Here is a 24,795-nt window from a genome sequence, read left to right as displayed (position 1 = left end):
TACCAGTAGAGTATTGTTAACTAGCACATGGATTACATTTCAGTGGAAAGACATCCCTTCCAAAACATGCCTTTTTCAAGAGAACCATAAGCAGTAACCTAAACGATTAGGAGCCTTGCTGTTAGTCCAGTAGTTAATTACTTTAATATTTCTTTGGGATCTTTTGGTCACTGTTCGCATTTAAGTTATAACATGTTCAAACTTATGAATCATTTACATGAAGGGTGGAAGTTTTGTGTAAAATTTGAGTAAATGTCGTTGTTGCGATTGATATATTAAGTACCTATGTACAGATTTAACAGCACTGAAACCAAACCCAACCCCCCCCCCCCCCCCCCCCGGCCGCCTACCCCACCACCAAAAACCAACCCCCCTCCAACACACACACACACACACATGCATATGCACCACCACCATCGGAGACATGTTGAACTCTGGATAGACTAGCACAGTAGGAGAGCCATTGCCCCTCTGTACACATAGATTAAATACAATTGCTTTATGAGCTTGTTTCTCTTCGTTCGCCAATGATGAGTGTCTCATAAGTCATTATCCTCCTATGTGTAAGAGCGCGCAGTATGAAGCAAGAAAAGAAAAAACACAGAAGACGATGAAGGAAACAAAGCTCAAATCCTAGTCAAGTGGATAGGAGAGAGCTGATACAGCAGCCCTTGCACGTGTGCCTTGGCATGTCAGTGAGGGCACTGCAATCTCAAAAGCAGGAAAAAAAAATCAGACAGAGGAAGATGAATGATGGCTGAGAGGGTGAAGATAGGGTGAACAGTGAACAAAATGATGAGGAGAGTAATGAGCTGCCCCTGAAATAGGGGATGCAGGAGGAACTGGCCAACTGCACCAAAAATGGGCTGACCTGCTGCAGGAAAATCAATAAAAGTGCCATGTGGATTATGTGGTCGCCCTGGTGAACTGCATATCAAAAAGGGTATCCTGCCCACTAAACAACCTGCTGCCCATGAACAGAGGTCAGAACTATGCATCCAGCATGCATGACAGCCTGTAAACCTGTCACCTGCAGTAGAAGGAAGAAACACCTGCTGATGTCCCACATGGACTTCCTGACAACAGGCTGGAACAGATGTGAAAAGACAAAGGACTGCACAAGCGAGAGACCCTGATTGCCACAGGTGTGCTTATGATGAAGGTGACTGTCACATTAACAAGATTGACAGACAAATTGGGTGTCTGAGCCCCAGATGTCCTTTCCAGACTCTAGCTGAGGCCTACAAGCAGGAGACTGCCACAGGATAAGGCACATTAACCCATTTCTGCTAACAATTTGAGTATTGTAAAGGTTCTTTATACATTCTTAATCCTATCAAAGCTGGGATTTCTGGTAAGCTTCTGAAATGGGCTACTGTAATTTATGAAACAGCTGGTAATATGAGTAAACAGAGTGTGGCTATCTCTTGTTATGAATCACGTCTGGTGAAATAGAACATTGTAATCAATCTGATTAGAGCTTTGAGGGAATGAATCATGTGCCCTTGCATACATAAATTTACACAATCAAGGGAATGTTCATTTTTCACCATCATATTGTGACAGAATGCTCTATGTCCAGGTTAGGACAAGTGAATCAGTTTTTCTACCAACCTTCTATAAAGGTTATGCTTGTCTTAGTTTTCCTACCAAATTCCTATAAAGGTTATTTTACATGAAATGTTTTCATGCTTGAAATTTCCTGCTTGAACTGAGCCATGTAAGCTTCCAGAGGGAGACCATCTTTTCTAAAGTTGATGTTAGCCTTTCTAATCAACTTCTTAACTTCATTCAAAATTGCGAGTTTCAAAGTCTAGATTGTTTTTAGCATAACTCATAATGTTGTGTTTGCAGGTTGTGGACTCCAATTGGGGGAGAGTTTGATGACTACATTTTGAATCCAAAGCCAAGTCGATACCAGGTGGCTTAAAGCTATATTTTAGACATGCCTCCTCACAATCTAATTTCAATTATTGATTCATTATTTGTGGCATAGTCACATAATATTGTGAAGGGACCTACTTTTGCACATGTCCATCAAATTGGAAGGGTAAACAGATATTTATTTGGGCAAGAAATTAATTGATAGTACAGAATTTATAAAATAACCGATATGGTACAAGCTGCCTTACTATGTCTTTCAAAAAGAGATTGAGTACCTGGATGTCCCCCATTCCTTCCCAGTTGGCTACTCCTTAGGCCGAGATAGAACATCATCATGAAGAGTTACCTGGGAGTGAGTCATGGATCTATGCAGAGCGAGACATCCCAGCACCTGTGGGCAATAACCCTGCTACCTACAACACTTTTCAGATGCCTTGTACGGAAGAAGAAATGTACTTACTTGGCAAAGCTTGATGTAGAAATATATCAGCTATTCTTGGGGCGGGATAACAAAAGGGCATGGGAGAATGTTCCATGAAAGGAAACCCCCTATACAGATTACATTGTCTGATGCTTGGCTGCATTATGGAATACAGCTGTATTATGTACAAGGACAGACACCCATACAGCCTCTGCAGGCCTACAGGCCAAAACAATGGGTATTTTTAACCAGTAAGATGGTCAGAGAAGCAATCTATAGACTGCAGAATGGAAAGGCACGATATGAGGATGGTTTAGTAGCAGAGCACTTCTCACATGCATCTGACATACTAGCACCCATACAAGCTAAAATGTTCAATAGGGCTGTTTGTGAGGGATTCCCTGAGAGTTGGTCAGATCATACTATGGTTCCATTATTTAAGAGTGGTGATCCTTTGACCCCTAGTAAGTATAGGACCATCATGGTTGGCCATACACTGGCCAAGATATATGGCTTCATATTTGAACATGAGCTTAATGCATGGGCAGACAGGGAGGAAAAAGGAGCACAAAGACAAGCTGGTTTCAGACGTGGATACACCACTTTGGATCACATCCTCTCACTCAGAGCAATTATTGAGGAAGGACGACGGGCTCGGGGCAAGAAGATCTATTGTTGCTTTGTAGACTTTCATAAGGCATTTGACACAGTACCTTGAGCACGTTTCATGCAGAGACTACAGGACATGGTGTGCTAGAAGGTATGCACTGGAGCATCTATGCACTATGAGAAAGTGACAGGCCATGTACGCACATCTAGAGGGATGTCTGAAAGAGTTGATAGCACCATAGGAGTAAAACAAGGATGTCCACTCTCGCCCACATTATTTGGATTATATATAGATGAGGTGTCTAAATATATTGATAGGGGAGGAGGGACTGGAGCTAACTTAGCTGGAGTATTGATACCAATATTACTTTATGCAGATGATATTGCACTTATCTCTAATTCACCGAAGGGCTTGCAACAACACTCGGATGCAGTCCACACTTTTTGCAGGGATAAAGACCTCACAGTGAATCTTAGAAAAATCAAAGTGATGGTTTTCAATACCCCATCAGCATGGGTGACCCGGTCTATGTATCAGTTCACATTGAGAGGGGATGCAATGGAGCATGTAAGGGAATATGTATACTCAGGAGTCACCTTCTCTAGCTCGAGATTTTCACTGAGGGGAGCAGCTGAAGCCTGGCTAGCAAGAGGTTTTGCAAAACTTTGGGAACCTTGAGAGTCAGTGCGCTCATGTACAATTTCAAGAGCCCTGCACCAAATAATGGTTGTTTGACACCTTAGTCACTCCTACCCTCTTGTATGGAGCTGAAATATGGGGTTGTAGCTAATACCATAGATGACTGACCCTAACAAATCACACAAGGCCAAAGAGAGAACACTATGATAATTGGGATCGCATAGAGAGACCACTGATAATGATGATATCACGTATGATCAAGAGTAAGGCCTCTACACCACACCCTATCATTAGAGCGGAGCTAGGAGCAACACCCATGGTTGTAGAGGCACTCTTCAGAGCAGTGACATTCATACACAGGATATGGGAACTCCCATGTCATAGATACTCTAGATTGGCATTGGCCTCTTCCAAAAAGTTAGCACAGGAATGGGAGAGACTGTTGGTACTCATAGTTGACATCATGGATGAGCCTACATGGGCTAGACATCTCCCCCCATTTGACTATAGTTTGGATTGCCCTAAACTCCCTCTTACCTGACCTGAGCTGAATTCAGTCATTAGAGTTGACGTTTTGAGAGTGGAAACAAGGAGAACTTGGATCTGGCCACACCTTTCCCTCTAGGATCAAGGATGGAGCATTACCAAGATCATTTTCTACACCTTTGGGAGGATGGATTCATTGTTCAACCACAGTACATGGACACACATCTCTCCCATGATATGCAAGCCGCTATTGGACAGATACATACCTCCTCCCACCAGCTACGGTTAGAGAAGACAGATGGATGGATATTACAGCAGAGGAGAGGATATGTCAGCTCTGCAGTCGAGAGTTAGAGATGGAGGAACATTACATATGTAGATGCACAATCTACTATGATATATGAGGGAGATACCACTATCTCTTCCGTGATGGCTTCGGTCCTCTTTTGGCATGTTATGGAGTACGAGGACCTAAGATGCTTAGGGATTTTTCTCCCGGAGCTCCAGAGGCACTGTACAACATTGTTACGAGATAGGAGACCACCCTGCCTAGAAGGACCAAGGCAAAGGCCAATGATGACAAAGTTCTTGCATAGATCAGATTTCACAGCAGGTACCACTAGCCTAGTGATTCAGCCCCATCTATTCAGACCATATCTATATTATGCGGCGGAGTCACATTAGACCAGGCCTTTACACTTTGCAGAGCATGACAGCCCCGACCACCTGGCCAATGTCTAAGAGGCCTATACCATGATCAAATCAGATCCATTATTGAGAGTCACAAGAGACTCACCCCTTGACACATTAGCAAAGCGGCCTTGGACCATTTTAGGATGGAGATTCTAAGAGATGGACCACCCTCTATATATATATATATATATATATATATATATATAGTCTTCAGTTTTTAGATTCATTTTGATTTTAGTAGTTGGCACTTGGCTTGAATATGGTAGAGACCTAATGGCATGCATGAGATGTGGTGAGCTAGAGGAGACAAAGAGACATTGCCTATGGGATTGTCTCAGAGCTAAAGGTCTACTTTGAGTTTATCTTCAAAGACTTGATGTTGGTTAGAGGATGGCATTCACTTGCAGGTGTGAATTTTTTTTGGGTGTTTGGGTTTTTTTGGGGGGGTTGTACTAGATATGCTCAACACCCCACCCTCATAAGGTGCCACATTGCTACCAATGATCCATGGTGCTCAAAGTTGTAATTGTGAGGACAAGCCATATGTGAACCTGAACATGGGTTGGGTGTTGACTTGTATGTCAAAAGAAGTCTATGGGAGTGGCAAGTAAGAAATCACTCATTTCATCTAATTCATTTTTGCCATGGAGTAGTTAAGTTGATAGCAACACGAGGCACATTTTATCGAGTTGTTGGATGTAAGAGCTATCGGTGATCCCTATTTTTGGCCCCAAAGGGTGGATTTCGTGTCGTGCCCTTGGATGGGGGTCTTCGGGAGCCAAGGGCCGTCTTAGTGGGGCTTGAGGGTAGCACCTGTGACCCAACAGTGATGGGAATATGAAAAGGAGACCCTCCTAGAACCATAATTATCCATTAAGCCAGTTAGAGTTCATGCAGCTAGCCTTAATCTCCTCCTAGAATTTGTATAGGTGGCCATCAAAGTGCTAGTGTGGAAGCACAAAGATCGAGAATGCCGTAATTGTAATACTATGTTTGCAGCTAAAGAGATCTTAGTTCTCTGATTTGCTCTGTTATCTCTATTCTTTACTATTTTGCTCATTGTGTGGTGTAACTTTACACACCTACTTCTATTCCTCATGGTACCCACCTACCTTAGTGGTGCACTATTGGACATGTGGCATATGGACAATCCCCTTAGGCAGCACCTTGCAATACACCTGGAGGTATGTCTGATTGGTTGTGCACAATTTCATAGGACAAGCTTGGCTCTTGTTTTGGCTTGAGAGGGGGTGTTAAGCTGAAGAAAGTGCATTAAGATTGAACCTTTCACAAAGCTTGTTTAACAACCCTTAAAATAAAAAGCACAAGAGTGCTTCAAGTGTCCCATAAGCAAACCTGTAAACTTTGGTTGGTTCCACCTCTATAAATATAGTGTGTGCTAGGTTTCTTGCATCCCCACTCATACCACATAGGGAGTTGGCAACTCCTGCCATAGCCCTTTAATCATCGTTTTCAGCCTCCATGACTGCTTCAGCACCTGCTTGATACTCTCTAGCTGCTGCAAGGACTTCTCCATCAGCATTTGCATCATCCCAGTGCCACCCAACCTGCTGGTCACTGTCGCTGCCCATTGCCATCATTAGATCAAGTTGCTTTTGCTGTTTGCAGCCTTGGCTATCATCATCTAGCTGCTGGTCTGCTTCAGAAGACCGCTGATCAGGCTGCCCTGATTGCAACGTCATCACTCTTGCTACCAGCTGCTGCGTTTTGAGTTTTTTGCACCTTTTCTTCATCAGCTTCTGCTCTGATTGGTGGTTGCTGCACTTGGGATCCTTCACAAGAGTCGATGGATGTGGGATCGCTTTGCTTTTGAGCATTGCGTACATTCATTCAGCATTCACTATTCATTGAGTATTATCTTCTTCTCATTATTTTTACCACCTAGGTTTTTGTTTGGGTTATTGTGTTTTAGTCATTTTTGTGCAGTGTGTGTTTTCTCAGTGCAAACCCTAGCATATCTTCACAAAGGGCCTTTCCTACTTGATTTCTGAGGGAGATTGAATGCTAACTTTAGGCTCAGGAAGATTTCTCTCTTTTTGTGGTTCGGAGTGCATATCATGTGGCTGGGTTATGGCAAGGACTTGGTTGCTTGTCCTAAATGCGGAGAGCCAAAGGAGACAGTTCATGGGACTACCCAAGACATAGGACAGTTGGCTGTTGGAGACTATGCCAGGTTGAAGGTCCTTTCCGGATTGCCACATCATCCGAGTTTTGTGCAATTTGGACAGGGATCATGGATACCCTCAAGATAGATGTGATCTGAGAGCATACAGAGGAGATAAAGACTTTTCCAAGCTGTCTTCTGGAGGAGATTGGATGCTAGCTATGGACCTAGAAAGATCTCTCTTTTTTTGTGGTTGTCAATGCATGTCACTTGGCTTGGTTATGGCAGGGAGCCAATTGCCTATGTTAGATGTGGAGAGCTGGAGGAGATGTAGAGACATGTTTATGGGACTACCCCAGAGCTTAGGAGGTTTGGAGGAGAGCCCATAGGATGGTTTTTCATGGCACATGAGACACTGATAGTGACATGAGGGACTATTAGTTAGGTTATGGACAAAGTTCCAACTTGTGGTCATGAGGATGTTCAAGGGAGCCACTCATAATTCATCTTTTGGCTAGCTCTTGAGGAGGATAGCCACACTCGATTATTTGTAGGCCAAGTGGACTGAGCGACATTGTCACAGATGAGAGTTGATAGCTAGTATCATTGGGTGGTTTATTTAGACTGTGAGATGTTGTCATTCCATACATTTACTGGATATATATCCTTTGCAGAGACTCTCTAGGATTTGGATAGAGAATTGTCCACACTTCTGAGGGAGGTGGGAGATGCAATTCAGTGACTTGGAGACTGAGGAGAGAGGCTTTTCTCAGGATTTGGGATTTTTGGCACTCTCTTTCCTTCTGAGTTACGCATGATCTGGCAGTATATGCCTTTGGATTGGTTATTCATTCAAGTCTTATAATAGACTTCCTTTTCTGTTAACATTGCCCATTAGGGCATATGCTTATACGATGGGACAATGACATGGTGAATCATGAGTGAAAATTTACACCTTGAGAGGGAAAATGTAGCCCTTGCTTTTGGAAATCATAAGTAATGCTTGGAGCTCTCTTGAGAAATGAAAGGGCAATGCTCCAATGCACAATGTATTGTTGTTTTATATTTACTTTTTGGAATTCCCTCACTTTGGGTCCGCCTCCGGGATATTTTTCCATGAAGGGATCCATGTCATGTAAATAAAGTGTAAATTGATCAATGTGACATTTTGTGTGGAAACACCTTAAGGAGCTGAACCTGGTACATATACTAGAGATGCAATGCGAAAATTAAAGTGTAAGTGGATTAATGTGGTATTGTAACCCCATATATGTATTATCTCTAGTACACATACGGGGTTCAGCTCTCTAAGGTTTTTCCCAGTAAAATGCCACATTAATCAATTTACATGTCAGTTTACATCTCAGTCCATTAATAAATCATTCTTTTATCTTTGAAAAAAAAAGACAGGCGGTCGTTCTTGCTACTGTGGATTTCATTTCTTTTTTGAGACTTATTTTCCATGTCTTGATACTGCTGACCCCATGATTGGATCTTTCTTGGGCCCATCATGTAGGACGTTCTTCTTGAGAGTGACTGGCCTGGCAGACTGTTCTATGACCCTTTACCATTATTAGATTGGTTCTATTTCGATTCTTAGCTGGATTTAAGAGAAATTTGTTCTTGTAAAATGAAAAACAAAGTAGAGGCAAGCTATTTCTCTAGTGAAGGTACAGAAGTCTGACAAAAACAGTGTCAAAATAAGCTTAGATGACAAGATTCAAAGATTATGGCACATCAGCACATCTACAGTGTCTTTTCCGAAAATGTTAGGTAGTGCATCTAAACAGTTATTAAGATGGAACCCATTCATCAAGTTTTGTGCTGTGACAGTCATTGCACACAGCTGTTCAAGGACCAGATGGAGCACCACTGGAAGTGCAGATTCGTACTCAGGTCAGTTAGTTGCGCTATGTAAGTTGTCACTAGCTGATTGCATAATTCTATTGATTTAGGCCTGGTTCCTTACTTTATTCCTTGTTCTTTGAGATGAAATACTGATCTTGAGAAATGGTGGAGGTTTTAAAGTATTGTATGTGCACAGGGTATGCATGAATTTGCTGAGTATGGACATGCAGCTCACTGGCTTTATAAGGAGTCTGACAATGTTGAGAAGACATCCACTTTGACATATCCTGGAGTTGATAATGGACAAAGAGATCCTTTGAAGGTGCAGGAACTTGTTGCCACAGAAAAATCTATTGGTATGAGTGAAGCAGCAGCTGCAGAGCAATGGAGGAATCCATCAGTAAGATATATTCGATTAGGACATCCAGCATTAAGGGTTGAACATGGACGCCTTTTGGCAGCTGTCATTATAAGGTTGGCATTTGTATCAAGAAGTTGATTATCAACATAGTGCTTTCTACTTGTTTATATTCAGACATAAGGTTACTCATATTTTACCCTGATCTAAGCTTTCAGCATGCCTGGATCTGGGACAGTTTTAAGTATAGCATGCCAGAAAGGGGAGACTTGAGGAGAAACAAGGAACTTTAGGTTCTTGATAATTGTACTTGGAGAAGATACTGCTAGGACTCTATTTAGGATCTTATGCTTTACATTTGGGATCATGGTTTGATTGATGTGTGGGACCTTTCGTCTTCAAGTTGTGCATGGATGGAGAATTTTACAAGATGAGTTGTTTCATACTAAAATATGTATTGAAAAGAAGATTTGATTAGATGTTCAATGACTAAGTCTTCCTTTTTGGAGATGATTGAGATTTATGTGTGTTCTTATAGACATATTTGTTTGTACATGAAGCATAACTATGTCTAGAGCGACCATGTTGTGTGCATCAAGTTCAAGTTATACTGATTACCTTTTAGAAGTCTCGTTCATCCCATGAGATCAGAATGTGGTTACAGTACCTCTTCTAAGAGAGGTTGTTTCTCACTTGATATAAAGGGGCTTGGGTAATCTTTCTGACGGATCCAAATAAGCAATCACCCGAATCTAGATCCACTGTAAAGTTAAGGGGCCACTTGCTGTCATGAATCTGACAGCCAAGGTCGAGCTGGGGATCCCTGAAGTACCCATTTAGAGCCATCGTGTGTGAACAGCTTAACGGAGGTGAGTTTGTGACTCGAGAGCTGGAGGATTTTCTCCAAATAATCTCACCCTCCAGCCACACCAATAGATGAGCAAAGGTCTCTACTTGCATATAACCATTACCTCCCTCATTTGTGAATAAGATAAATACATGAGAAAAGGTCTCCATCTGCATAGATCCATAACCAGCCCTTTCGGAATTTGTAATCTTCTGCTCTTGTAAGGAATGGAGATTTAAGATTCCAATAATGTGGGGAAAGAAAGGCTAGAGCCTATTTTTCATGGACCCTTGGCATGAGGAAAGTATGTTCCCGAGGAGTTATCTTGTCTGAGGTAGGTTTCATCTCCATGTTTGATTCAGCACTTGAGTAGACTAGCAGTCAGATATTCATGCCCTAGAGAGAGCATCTGTCAAGATCCAGTTGCAGGAGTCAAAGGCTAAGCTATAGCTTTCTAAGACACTTGACGCCTGAGCCCTGATGTAGGGAGTTGCTTTCTAGGATGCTACACAACAAACCATCTTTACTGTGTGAAATCACAGGAGTGGAGCTATCTGCTACCCCCATGGTGAATAAGGCTGTCTTCTAGGTGGTCATGAACACTCGTAGATATAGAAGCTGCCTTCAGGTACGTACCGCTAGTTGGCATCACGCATCTCAGAGCAGGTTGGCATGGAAAGACACGTAGGATGCTGCTTTGCATAAACTTATACAGTTGGGAGCGCTAGATGGACTAAGGGGTTTGTTAATAGAATTTTCACTTCTTGGGAAAAAATGCAACTTGGCTCTATGTATGAAGATAATTAATAGCGTTCATCTTTAAATATATGTTTTAGAAAGTTGCATCTGATTGTTCTCTTTTCTCCTTTTCAAGGGTGTATAATGATGGGAAGGAGCTTCTTGTGGCTGTGAGCTTTGCTCTTCATGGAAGTGATGTAGCAGCTAGTCGGTCTGGAAATCAGAAAGAAAAATGGGCTACATATGCTCAACTCTACCAAAAGGTTTTCTTTCACTTCAGATTCTGTGTAAATCTTGAGCTGATGTTTTTCTCAAGTGATGTACTGTGCTATCCAAAGCTACATAAACATTTTCTCCCTGTAGTAGACACTGGTTTTTGTGTTAGTTTAAAATTATTTCAATAAAAGCTTCAACTCCGAGCTTTTTCTCAGGACATCAAAATTCTGAGATTCACAGAAAGGTTTTCTTCCACTTTAGATAATGTGCAAGTCTTGACCTGATGTTTTTCTGAAGTGAAATGCTGTGCTATCCAAAGCTAAATGAACATTTTCTTGCTGTGTTTCACATTGGTTTTTGTGTTGGTTTAAACTTATTTCAATAAAGCTTCAACTCTGAGCTTTTGTTCATAGCTTTGCCATGCTCTAGATCTGCATCTTTGACATGGTATCAGAGTGCAGCTGAGCATGGCTTAGCTCTCCTCTACTCTCTCTCTCAGCTCATCTTAACCTCAAGTCAGCTCATGACTCCATTTCTCACCTCCATCTCTACGTGACCTTCCTTGCCAGCCATAGCCAACATGCACCCTACCTGCCTCAAGCTCTTGGATCTCTCTCTAGAAGTCATATCTCAACCTCTATCTCTACTTGACCTTCCTTGGCAGCCATAGCCAACCTGCATTCAGGACATCAAAATTCTGATCATCATCTCCCCCCCTCCCCCAACAAGAAGAAGAAAAGAAAAACGGTCCTTTATTTATCTTTACCTTGTCTCTCCCTCTTCCCTTTTCTCCCACAGACAAAGCCTAAAGTGGGTGTGGTAAAATTATGCCATGTAATCTGGCAGTGATGATCATTAAGGGCCTGTTGCGAAAGATTGTCATGCAATTAATCATGCATAGCAATATGTGCTTGTGTCATCCAAATGTCTATTTGCAAGCTACATCCTCAGAGTTGTGTGCATCTGTTAATCTTTGTTTAGAGCTTCCAAGGTGGCTAGGCTGCCAGCATTAAGCCTTCTAGAAATGTTACCATGTGAATGAGGCACAAATGACTTCAAAGAAACCACTAGATTGTCGGCTCCTACCAACACGCCGTTGCTCTCTCGTCCTCGACGTCACCAGTGCGCCCCCTGCTGTCCCATGGTGTGCACCACTAGTTCCCTGCCAAACCCCCCCTTCTGTGCTGCCTCTCCCCCCCCCCCCCCCAAAGGAACCCATGCCATGTCCTCCTGCCTGAGGATTTGGTTCCCTGCCCCTCCGCCCTAACGTTGCCCCTCATACATCCCCCCGGCCTCCACCCGTACTATGGTCAGCGGCTCTGTACGATAGGCCTAACACACACATTCGCCTCGCTGCAAGCTGGACTACAGTGGTGTCCAACACCTCCCCCACCGTGTAAAACAAGCATATCCCCCCCGCCATCGGCCCTCCTCCCCTCCAGTTGCTCCCTTCCTCTGTAGCAACATCCCCCCCTCCCGGACAGCGCAACAACATCAGTGGTAGGTCCTCAGTAAAGGACGCGCAATGGAAACCTCTGGTTAGACGCCGGTGCATTCTAGGAGTGCCCCCGAGTCAAACACCTTGTGCATCATCCTCTCTGAGAAACAGCTCTTGGCCGTTCGGGCCATAGAGTTGGAGCTGAAAGAAACAACGATCTTTGGTCAGGTCGTTGAACACTTCCCATTGAGGGCCCAGCTGCGGGATTGGCTTCACTCCACGTTGCGCAATGGTACATTGTAGATCTTAGAGACAGTCCTCTTGGGCCGAGGGATCTTCATGGTTGGACTCACCTCTGCGGACGCAGCCCGTGAGTTAGTGGAAAGCTCACCCTATGCCTCCACGAAGGGGGCCATCTACATGGTTCTTTGGTATAGTGGCTTCACAGTGGAGTCATTTGCGCTCCACAACAGTTTTCTCAGACACCCAGTCATTCTACTTTTCCCGACTGGCGGTAGAGTACCGCCAGTTAGTGGAGGACTTTGGATGGCTTTTTGGCACAGTTCTCCCTGCTTCGTTCGCGGATGCAGTGACAGCTGTAGGAGTCTCAAAGGTACGAGTGTTAGATATGCTCAATGCCCCACCCTCATAATGTGCCACCAATGATACATGGTGCTCAAAGTTGTAAGGCCCCCATTATGAGGAGAAGCCAAATGCGAGTCCGGATATTGGTTGAGTCGTGACTTGTATATTAGATGAGGTCTATGTGACCGGATGGCAAAAAAATGGCCATTGTGGGTCTAATCTTTGGGTTGGACTGAGTAGTAAAGCTGGTAGCAACTCGAGGCACATTGCATCGAGTTGCGGGACAAGGGAGTTAAAAGGGGCCCCTATTTTGGGGTCCAGGGGCCGCGTAAGCAGCCCCTGGCTTGGGGGTCCCATAAGGGCTAGCGGCCCCCCTAGTGGGGGTCCAGGGGTAGTGTCCTCGATCCGACGGTAAAGGGAATATTCCCTGGCCGACTAGTGTGGCTCATATGGTAGGCCGACGTAACCGCCTTCACGGACTATAAAAGCTAAAACCCTTTACAGTCATCGATTATCTATCTTTCGCCCAGTCAGAGTTGTTCCAGCTAGCCGTAAGCTCTTCACCTACCTTCTGACTAGATCGCCATCTAAGCTTCTCAGTGGAAGCGCATGGGTGGACAGAGCCATTTTTGTATCAGTTGTTTGGAGCTAAAGAAATTTTCTAATTCTCCTCTTATCTGTTGTATACTCTCTATCTCTATTTCTTTCTCAGATTTTGTTCATTGTGCCGTGTAATTTTTACAAGTGGCCGTGAAAGACACAAAAAGCATATCAAAGTTCTTGGAGATTGAGGTTGGAGGTCACTCCTTTAGGCAGCAGATCATTGTGATTGGGCAACCTGGGCAGTGCCTGGGCTGCCATGACTTTGGACATCAGGCAGCAGATTGTATGCGTTTCGGGGCCAAGGCAGCTTCGGCAACGGGCCCACAGGTGGACATTGACGGCTTCACACGAGTCCAAAGATGACAGAGAGGGAGACGGCAGGGGGGGCCGCAGCTAGCTCCTCAGACCCAGCCTTGTTTAGCAAGGAGCAGGAGGGCAAGTGACGCCCCCTCGGCAAGCACTCCACAGCCCTCCCTGCCCACCCCACCCGGCAGGACCGCAGTCCCCCACATCCATCACCTGCACCACATACCACCTCACCTGAGTTTCCACACCCCTCCCCCCCCGTTTCCCATTCCCCCCCCATAGACCCTGGCCCACAGCACCCACACCTACCACACACTCCGAACATCCCTCCATCCTCCGACCCCCCTCTTTCCCCCCACCACCTCCCCTACCGAGCACCCCTCCTGATCCGTACTCGGTTCAGGTGATCCTCCCCAGATCCACCCTCCCTCCTCCCACAGGTGGTGATGAGCCACACACGCCTACATCCTCCTCGCACCAGTAGTGCTCCCCCTCCCACAGAGCCACCAACTCATCTGCCCCTACCACCCGTCACACTTTCCTAAGATATGCACAGTTGTTGCCACAGGAGTTCTTCTGCAGTGGCCTATGGTCCTACCTGAGAGTTGCAGAGCACGGAGAGTTCCCACTACCTCTTGAGGTGGGAATCTTCGTGGTTCGTAAGTCAAGGAGCGGCAAGGTCCATCTACTAGCACCACTAGATGGACCAAACTACGCTTTTTTCTTTCAGTCCCCTCACTTAGAGGATTGGATGACGATAGAGATCGAGGAGCTAAAGAGTCAGATGGTGGACCACACCTCCCAGTGGATGGGAGAAGGACTAGCACTGTTTGCACAATAGTGGTTTGGTTGCATGATGGACATTAACTGGTGGGCTGGTGCCAAGGTCCCATACTTGAGCATTATCTTTCGAGCCCCCCACAGTGGAGAGCTCCGCGGAATGTGATCGAGTGGCCCTTGGCATAGACGGCCCGTTTCTACCAGTGTACAGAGTCACGACTCTTAGCATGATTGATAGATGCATTGATAGTACCACCTGGAGCATCTATCACCCCTATGGTCCCAGCCAAGGGCCACCATGGGGGATTGGAGTTTGCCGTCCAAACATGCGGCAAAGTGTACTTGTATGCCCCAGAGTTTTTCCTCCTCGTTAGCAGCCTCCACACCGAACAGATGCCTGTTTCGTAAGTCATAGGTTTTCCCATGAGCTTACACCTTGCATCCTAGAATGTGAATAGTCTCCACTACAGTGGGGCACTTGGTTCCAAGAAGTTGATTGTTCGGCAAGAGTTATAGCCTGCCCTTGCCGGACGGATCAACATACTTCTTCTATAGAAGCACAAGCTTACTCCCACCCAGGCCCAGTAGGTAGGGAAGGTATTCCTGGGCAACTCGCACACTTACTGGGAGCACGCCATAGGTGCCCACAGTAGGAATGGAGGCGTATGCACCTCTATTGGCCCGAGTCTCATTGCCTGTGTACGAGACCACGGGACGATAGTGGCAGGGAGGGTTCTATGAATCAGATTGGATATTGGGGACTCGTGCCTTGGAGTCCTCAATGTCTATGCTCCTACGGAGGTTAGGGCATGTAGGAGGTTCTGGGTGGAGATCGCGGATGGACTCCCAGAGGTGGACTCTTGGATTGTTGGAGGAGACTTCAACAACCTGGAGGCTTTGGAGGACCAGCGGGGCAGAGACAAAAACTACCACGGCATGGCTGGCGAGGAGCAAGAAGCATGGGAGGTCTTTCTACTGGCAGTAGGAGCATTCGATGCCTAGAGAGACTCGGCCTTCCATAGGAGGGAAAGGTCGCTGGACTTTTCTTGGCGATGCAGGCAGCTAGGTGGAGTCTTGCTGGAGCAGTTGGACAAGTTTTATGTGGGAGAGTGGGGAGGCTCTCGTGGAGGCCAGATTGAGGAGTTGGCGGGCACCAGGTTGTCCGATCATTGCCTGGTTATCCTGACCCTTGATCCCCAGCATTTGCCCTCGACACACGATCCTGCCGGATCCCTGACTCGATCTATTGGAGGGAGGAGGTGACGAGACAGACAAAGCAGATTTGGACCAGGGAGTGGGGTAGGAGGGATCGGATCGCAGAGGAGGTTGTAGAGGTCCTAGCCGAGTCGAGCAGAATCTGCCAAGAGGTAGCCATACAGGTTAGGCAGCATAGCTGGGAGGAGGAGAGAGCACTCCGGCGGGACCTTGCAGCCACACAGAGATTATTATAGGAGGCACCAAGAGATCCCACCCTCCATACACAATAGGTGCAAGCGCGAGCAGCCATTGTTGGCCTTGAGGACAGGCGCTCGGAGTTCTCTTTGGAGGCTCTACCCATCTGCTAGGTACTGGAGCCCACAGTAGACCGCTTTGAGGTATGGGAGATCATAGGGAGTCTTATTGGATGGCATATCTAGAAGGCGCGGTGTCAGGAGGCTTTCGGCGAAGAGAGACACTTAGCACAGGCGACCTTAGCAAAGCTATGGACCTCCATCCTCCCTCCACGTCCAATGGGATCAGGTGCAGGGCGAGTCTAGGGCTCGTTAGGAGCTCCGTTGTAATTTTATGCGCACTTGGGGTGGCCAGGAACTGTTTTTCGTGATGCAAGCAGGTGGCCCCAGATGGCGATATACAAATCAGTGCCCCCCCACGCGCCCGCCCCCCCACCCCCCTTCCCCCGTTCCATGGCTTCTTGCCCCCATTCCCCCCAGACCACCTTGAGAGGCTTGTATACATGATGTACTTGTAATTTTGCATCATCTCTAGCTAGTCTGTTGAGCATGAACACTCCATTGTAATCAGTTTTTTTTATTTTTTTTTTTATTTTTAAAGTAATATAATCAGCCACATTTTAGCAAAAAAAAGAAACCTGTAGATTGTAGGGGCGCACTGCTCAAACTAGTGCAGGAAACAAACTAGAAGGCGTTTTGGGGGTTAACGAGGCACCAAAGGACAACCTAGCATTAACCCTCTAGAAGTGTTAGCCTTTTGAGCTATCCTTTTGGGGGGTCTTCTTCTTTTACATAGCTGCTGTCCACAGTGGTTGTTAAGTGGGCAGTGGGCATGTGTAGATTTAGTACAAGGGTACCAGTGAACTGTGAGAGGGGTCCCAACTTGTGCTCCAGCATTGATGTAAAGCCGTTTTAGTTTTGTTTAGGTGCTATTGAGAGCCTTCGCACTTGTCCATACTGGTCAGTGCTCTTTTAAGCAGTATAGTAAGCCATTTTTTTCCCACCGACAAAAGGAAGAAACGGGTATAACCAAAGCATCACCCCATCTCTATACCAACCATGGGTCCTATTGCATGCCAAAAGATCCCAATGATCATTGATCAGGCTACTTTGGCCCCAACTGACCCTTGAGGGTGAACTGTTGATAAGATGCTCCATCTAGCAAATCCAAGGTGATGCATCACAAAGAAGCCAGAAAGGTCACATTGGCCACCTACTACTGAATGCACAAATTCTTTCATCTTTGGGCCTTGTAGTCGATGCTCCATCTTGACTTTCTCAGCCCTACTTATCTCTACTAGCAAGAAGTGTCAGTATATTGGATGCTGGTCAAGGGAATTTAGCATGAGGCCTGGTGGACTCTAGCTGCTCAATGAAGCCATTGTCAATGAAGTGGCCATTGTTTAAGGTATGATTGTGTAATGGTCAACAAATAATGTGAGAACTGAAGTGTTTTTTTCCTTGTCATGTATCCTCAAATTGTTCAAAGAATGGATTCTGAAGATTGGACACTATCTTCAGATCAAGGTTTCTAAAGCTGTCAGTGAAATAAATTTTCCAGATGTTACTATGCTGTATCATGGTACCTTTACTTTAGCGCACATGTTGAAATATTGAGAACTTGTTAAGTTGTGGAAGTTAATGTTAGTCATTTCTGACAGGTTTCCTGTACCTGTTTAAGTGAGTCTGTAGGTCTATGAATGTTTGTACTAATAATAATAAAAAAACTCGGAAAAGAGCAGGTGTCCAATCAATGGTGGTTTGCTCCTGGACATGGAGATTGGAGCACTTGGCTGGAGAAATATACACTTTGCAGTGATGGCATCTACCATAAGGTTTGTTTTCTTCAATCATATTGTTGTTTGAAAGGATAATTGTGATCTAGGATCCCTTGGATGAAAAAGATCTCCAGATCACTAATTTCAATTTTACTCAAACATGGGAATGAATGAACTTGGCAGAAAAATCCATAAGCTAGTGAGTGATGAGGAAAAGCACCGAGAAATTGTAGAGTTAGTTCTCTCAAAGTGTTGCCAGAGCAATCAACTGTTTGCTGCAATTTTCTAAGACAACTGAGAAGCAACTTTTCTTTCTTGCAAGCCAGTGGAACAGGGCAGTTTTGACAGGCTTTAGTTTTTGAAACAATTTTATTCTTTTTCTCACATGGACTCTTGGGACAGTCACTGCTTTTCTATCATGCCCAATACTTGTTGAATAGCTGTCCAAATGCCACCTTAAACCAACAGCCTGCCATGTTAGCTGTTCTAGAATCTGTTGCAGCTGAATCTACTTTTCTTTAGATTGCTTTTTATACTCGTCTTTTTAAAGCTTGCTTGTGATAGCTATATCAGTGGATTTCTCTTGGTATCTCCTATTCGTCCATTTGATCTTAGTAAGTGCCTCTAACCAGTTTTGTAGCAGAAGGGCAATTTCCATGTAGGGAATGCGTAAATGTGTCCTATTATCCAATCCTCACATTATGATATAGTCTCAAAGGGAATTCATGAAAAGGTTTGTGCATAGGGCAGCCAACATTTAGTCTAAGGTTGCTGCCTTTTTAAAGATTTTTGCAAAAGTGCAGATTTATGGGCCAAGACATGGAAATAACGTTAAGAACATTTGATCTCCCATGTCATTTTTGAGAGAAAACTTTGTGTATAGTCAAAAGTATCACCCCTTTTTGTGTCTCTTCGCTTTCTCAGCACAAAGATATATATGCCATAACTATAGGTTGCACCATTCTCAATCTCCCATGCAATGATAATAGTCGCATTCGATTACCATTTTCTTTGACTCCCATTCTGTCATTGCTAAAGCTTAATAGTGACATTCCACCCACAAGATAACACAAAGTCTGCACACAACATTTGGATTTCAAATCACACTTGGCCGTAACAAACAGTGCCATTCCTTGATTCAATCACAGAACTTTGGATTTCTGAAATTAACATACAATCCTACAGCCATCACAAATTTCTCAATGCTCACACATTCTTTTTCCCCTCTTGGGTGAAATGAATGTTCTAATCGATTTAATTTAAAGGCAGATGTTTCTAGAAAAATGTGCGAGAACCACTAGGATAACACACGGAACATAGAATCATCAACATCACCAAGTGAAGCACACTTATATACTGATTGTTCGTAAAGAATCACAGAAGAAAGAGAGGCCCAAAAGAGGAAGTCTGAAATTCGTTGTGGTTGCCTGCTGCCCATATTGCCCTCAGGGCAAAAGATTTCCAGAAGCTACATTTGAGTGATCTAGTGCAATGATTTTATTGAGCTTCAAAGTAAATGACAGGTTTCTTCTCACACAGCTCGACATCTCTTACACCGGGTGAATGCAATTTTATAAGACCTTTCCCACAAGCATCTCCATAGAAAAAGATTTTGTTTCGTATGAAGTTTTCTTCTTCATATCCTCTGAAAGCTGCAAAAGCATTATTTGTTCTCTGACCTTCCTCCAGATAGACCTATCATGCATCTTAAGGCAAAACCTTTGCTTGTCTGTGGAATAGTATGAACATGCCCATCTATATTGACCATATTTTTGATTGTCATACTGCCATCTTGTACCAAGTGATATGTTCTAGGAGGTTTAGTTTTAGAAACAGCCTACTGTACTGAATGCTTGTCAATATCATACCATTGCCATGTGAGTCTTGCTGACCAGTCCATGTGACATCAATTGATATTTTTTTTGCAATATTGAAGGAGCCCTATAGTGGTTTTGCATGCTCTTGTTCATGTTTCAATGGGCTGTGGGATCGGGTCGGGGGGGAATCCATGAGGAGGGGGTGAGCATGGGGGACTGGGGGATCTCGGGTGGGGTGGGCTGTGACGCCTCAGTGGGTGGTGGGGGTGGAGGCTTGTGATCTTGCTAGGTGGGATGAGCGGGGGGACTGCTACAGGGTGCTCTGCCCCGTCGCCCGCCGCCTTCCTGCTCTGCTGTCGTGGCTGTCTGAGGGGTTGACTGAGGCCCCCCCACCGTCTCCCTCTGTTGTCTCGTTGGACCTGTGTAAAACCGTCAGCCCACCAGTGGGTCTGCCGGCTGAGCCGCCTTGGCTCCGAAATGTGTACAATCTACTGGATTCCCAAAGTCATGGCATTGAAGGCACTGACCAGGCTACCCTGTCACAATAACCTACTGCCTAAAAGAGGGTCTGCATGCCTCAATCTCAAGAAACTTAGGTATTTTCTTTGTATCTTTCACAGCCACCCGTACCTTGGGGACTCCTATGGTTTTCACTGCATCCGCGAAGGAGGGAGGAAGTACTATGCCGAAAAGCTGTCCAAAGTCCTCCACTAACTCATGATACTCTGCTGCTAGTCCGAGGAATAGAAGGGTGACCGGGTGTCTAGGAAACCTGTTGTGGAGTGTGCATTCCTCCACTATGAAGCCACTATACCAAGGAACCATATAGATGACCCCCTTTGTAGAGGCATAGGGTGAGTTGTCCACTAGCTCACGGGCTGCATCCGCGGAGGTGAGCCGAACCATGAAGATCCAATGTGTTGTGCGGAGGTGAGCCGAACCCATGAGAACTGCCTCCGCAATTCGCACTATGCCAATGTGTTGTGTGGAGTGAAGCCAATCCCGAAGCTGGGCCTTGGACGGAGAGTGTCCTACGACCTATCCAAAGATTGTTGTTTCTTTCAGTTCCAGCTCTGTGGCACGGATGGAAAGGAGTTGTTCCTTAGAAAGGATGACACGCAAGGTGTTTAACTGGGGGGCACTCGCAGAATGCACCGGCGTCTGACCAGAGGTTTCCATTGTGCGTCACTGCTGAGGACCTACCAAGCTAGCTGCTGCGATACAAGGGGAATGTTGCTGCAGACAGAGGGAGCAACTAGGTTTTTAAAAAAAATAGATTTTTGTGGTCAAGTATTAGGCCTTGACAGGCAGACAACCGGCTTTGCAGGCCAGTGCAAGGCAATCAGGTGTGACAGGTCAGACAGGTCACGGGGGCAATTTGGCGACAGTGCAGGGCGATCAGGCAGGTTGCAGGGCAGATGCCTCCTGTTTTGGGGTGGGGTGTTTGCAGGTTTAGCAGGTGTAGGTTAGAGTTGGCAGCAGTCGACTGCCTGACGGGGGAAGTCGGATTAGCGGGCACGGATTCTACAATCGACGGGCGCAGCGAGCAAGGGCTAGGCAGCACGTGACGAGGTAGGCGACAGGAAGGCGGCACAGTCAGGCACGATAGACTGCACGAAGGCAGGCTCTCAAAACAATCATATGTAGAAGCCTCTCAAGGCAGTCTGGGGGGTTATGGGGTAAAGAAGGCATGGAGGGGTGTACCACACCTAGGGCTGCCCCCTTGCATCATGGAAAGCAGATCATGGCCACTCCAAGTGAGTAAGAATTGTTGTCGGACCTCCTGATGGGCCTGGGACTCACCCTGTTGTTGGTCCCAACAGCCGTGAAGTGAGTGGATAATGGATGTCCGGAGCTTTTGCCAAGGTTGGATATACTGAAGTCTGAGAGGCTTTCACCACCAAAATCATCTGGCAGTATGCCTTCCAGGTGTGCCACCATGTGAGGCTCCCAGTAATCTCCCGAACCTGGGAGCGTGATGCTGTGGACTCCAGTTTTGGTGGCCGGGCAATGCATCCAGGATGACCATAATATAAGAGCCTACCTTTTTTTTTGCCACCTCTGTAAGCTTATGTTATATTGAAAATTTCAATTACCTTCTCAAGATGCTGGCCCTCTTCTTTAAACGTTTCTGTGAAAGTCATGATGCGTGTTGGATAGTTTCTTTGAAAAGGTAATCACATTATCATGGAATATTGCATCTGTCGAAATATCTTCCCATGATGTTGGCTCTCTTCTTTAAAGCCAATGATGTCATCTAACAATTTTATGATTTTCATGAAGACACAAGCTCCTTTTGATTGATTCAAACTTGTCCTTGTATTGAAACCTGTCTGCAGACATGCAAAAAGTGATATCCATCCTTTGTGCAAATATCTAGAACAAATTTCTTCTTTTTAATAGATAGTAGAAACTACACAGGCCTAAGTTTGTAAATGTGTTTTCTGCAAAGTTACCGGCAGATATTTTTCAACTTGCATTCACTGATGTCCTGAACTCTACAACGATTTCCACAATTTTTCTAGATTCTAATTCAGGTTCCCCACTGTTATGTGCAGCAAGACCAGTTTGAAAGGTCACTCCCTACGTTTATTCAGCTTCTAGAGCTGGATGAACAGGAGGAAGCAGAATATTGGGATGTAATGGATATGGTTCTTAGGGGGGAGGAGATTAATACATTTGATTGTCCTCAAGATATTGAAAAGTCCGTAGCTGTGATTCAAGCCAGGCCTTCAACAGATGCTCGTCTTAACAACAAGGTACATATCAACTTGGTTATCTATGTTACCAAAGAATGTTACCATGCAGTCAGCTCCCAGTTTTTTCCTGGACACTACACTATTTGATAATGGGATATCTTGTTTTTCACTCCCTCTTGAATAAATATATTGACTATTTTTAAGCTTAAAATCTTAGAGCACATCTCCAACGATTGTCAGAAAATGATTAGTTGCTTCATTCTTTTTATCAGGTCCGTTTGCTTAGATCGATGCTGCAGTGGGAGAAGCAGTTGTATTCTGAAGCTGCTTCAGAACCAGGGATAGCGAATCCTCATCACCCTGATACTGCAGTTTTAGCTGAGGTCCTTGTAATAAGGTGGCCAGATGGGGAAATCATGCGAATGCCTTCTGGTAGCACAGCAGCTGAGGCAGCTTGGAGAATGGGAATGGATGGAAAGTTCATATTTGTCAATAGCCAAGTTGCTCCTCCATATATGAAGCTTCGAGATGGGGACATAGTTGAAGTTCGAATGTGAGAAATGGGAGAATGGATACTACTAAGGGGTTGTTAACCTGGGAGGTCCCTCAATTCATGATCTTCTGCAGCTGGGTTCTATTCAGGATAGTGCATCTTCTAACAGCAGTACGAGCAATTTATTCCAATGGAAGCAGCATATAAATGTCATTTCCGATAAACTGCCTGGATTCTTGCACAGAGCAGTGCAAATCTTGTCAATTTGCCACAAATTTTGCAGAGCCCATGTAGTGCGTATTTACTACCACCAATGCCCCAAAAAATTTGCAGACCCATTGGCTGTAGAGAATATTTCTGTGGATAATTTGGACAGGGCTTCTCCATTCCTTGAAGCCCTCATTTGTATAGTGAGAGATGGCAATAGCCCCTTTAGACAGTCAAGTAAGGCTGTATCATTCATGAAAGCCCGAATTCGTTAGGTGTGTACATTGATGCGTTAGGCACTGTATTGAAGGGATAGCAGTGCCCAAAGCGCAATTGTAAAATCATGGATATTCTGTAATTTCAATCTGTAAATGTATCAAAACTTCTTACAGTTCAAATTTAACCCTGATTCTTTGCTTCTACATATAATTCGAAACCTCATTCGCATTGTAAACCTCATTGGCACTTAAGAGCATGAAGTCTTTATTATGGAGGCCGTTATTATCAATCGGGCACATCGGCCAAAGACACAGGAAACAGAGAGGAACCCCAAGGCCCAATCACGTCTGGCACCAGTTGAGGGCTGTCCTCAGGAGAGGGCTGTGAGCCAGCATGACCTCAAAACAAAATGCCGCAGGTTTCTTAGGCCAAATGCCTGCTATGTCTTCTCAGGCATGCGAGAAGCTGAAGCAACTGATTGGCCAGATTCAACGCGCAGCATAAAACGAATTACCAACACCCTCAAGAGCTTTGGTTTCCCAGGAAGTCATGAAGAATTTGATGGCGAATCTAAGGTAGTATTTGCATGCAGATATCACCCAAGTGAATGCGCCAGTCAAGAGTCTTTGGTACCATGGTTGTCACGTCCAATGGCGGTTGATTAATACTGCGTGAATGTGACAGTCACTGTCTTTGTTACCATGGTTGTCACGTCCAATGGCAGCTGACTAATACTGTGTGATGTCAGTACGGTACTGGTCTGACATTTTAGGAAACTCTCAGATGCTACATTCTGACGAACGCATTATGCACATGATTTAAGGCATGCCTGAAGACCTACAATTGACTATATATGTTGAGACTTAAACAAACCATTACACATGGTTTAAGGCATGATTTGTGACCATCCTTAACTTTTAATGTTGAGACTCGACCCAAAACGCTATCAACGTTTAGAGTTCATGCTTCTTGTGTTTCACACACAAGTGCAATTTGAATTATAGAGTTCAAAAGGGCCATCTTTGATTAAGAATAGTTATGTACATGAAAGGTCGTACTCGGATTCTAATCTCTGTAGTAGGCGTAGAGGTGGATGTGTCCTCATGGATGATAGTACAAAAGTGTGTACTACTCAAGCCAGCCAGATCCATGCCTTGTGTGGCACTTGAAGGGCCCCAGTGCAAGTAATGAATGTCACTGTGGATCCTTGAGTGGCACAAGCTCAAATGTATGTTGACGCCAAAAATGGCTTATGGGACAAGACTGAGTACATTGGTAGTAGACATCGTGCGTCAAATTGTGACATGCCAAGTGGTAATTAGTGATATATAGTCCAAAACAAGGAGTCAAGTGATGTATAATATAATGCCCATATAGGGATACAAGAGGGGGTGAGTAGATAGAATATTGCACAACTAGCTATGTGTTGAGTAATGGTACAATGATACCACCATGTGGCCCCATCCTATCTAGCTCCGTCCAATCAAGATCGGTAGGTACAATATGTCATATATCCTTGATGAGAGTGTATGGATAACATTTGGACTGTCAGGT

At 44.9% G+C, this 24,795-nt stretch overlaps 1 protein-coding gene across 3 annotated transcripts in view; it reads left to right on the top strand.

Moving 5' to 3' along the window:
• The window catches only part of LOC148025994 (uncharacterized), a 119,866-nt gene extending 96,425 nt beyond the window's left edge, over positions 1-23,441 (top strand). For 2 of the 3 annotated variants that reach the window (XM_087693229.1, XM_087693228.1), the window contains 7 exons: positions 1,855-1,921; positions 8,692-8,754; positions 8,903-9,180; positions 10,786-10,912; positions 17,771-17,863; positions 22,182-22,382; positions 22,595-23,440. In XM_087693229.1, coding sequence (XP_087549355.1) covers positions 1,855-1,921; positions 8,692-8,754; positions 8,903-9,180; positions 10,786-10,912; positions 17,771-17,863; positions 22,182-22,382; positions 22,595-22,879 — 1,114 coding nt within the window. In that variant the 3' untranslated portion in view covers positions 22,880-23,440. Of the gene's footprint in view, positions 1-1,854; positions 1,922-8,691; positions 8,755-8,902; positions 9,181-10,785; positions 10,913-17,770; positions 17,864-22,181; positions 22,383-22,594 lie in introns of all 3 variants that reach the window. The other variant, XM_087693230.1, reaches the window with a different exon arrangement.
• Positions 23,442-24,795: the final 1,354 nt, after the last annotated feature.

Source organism: Lygodium microphyllum, chromosome 14 (genome assembly GCF_053477565.2).
Source record: "Lygodium microphyllum isolate KBCC chromosome 14, Lygodium_microphyllum_v1.1.10, whole genome shotgun sequence".
Lineage (NCBI taxonomy): Eukaryota > Viridiplantae > Streptophyta > Polypodiopsida > Schizaeales > Lygodiaceae > Lygodium > Lygodium microphyllum.
This window is presented reverse-complemented; position numbering and strand designations above follow the sequence as displayed.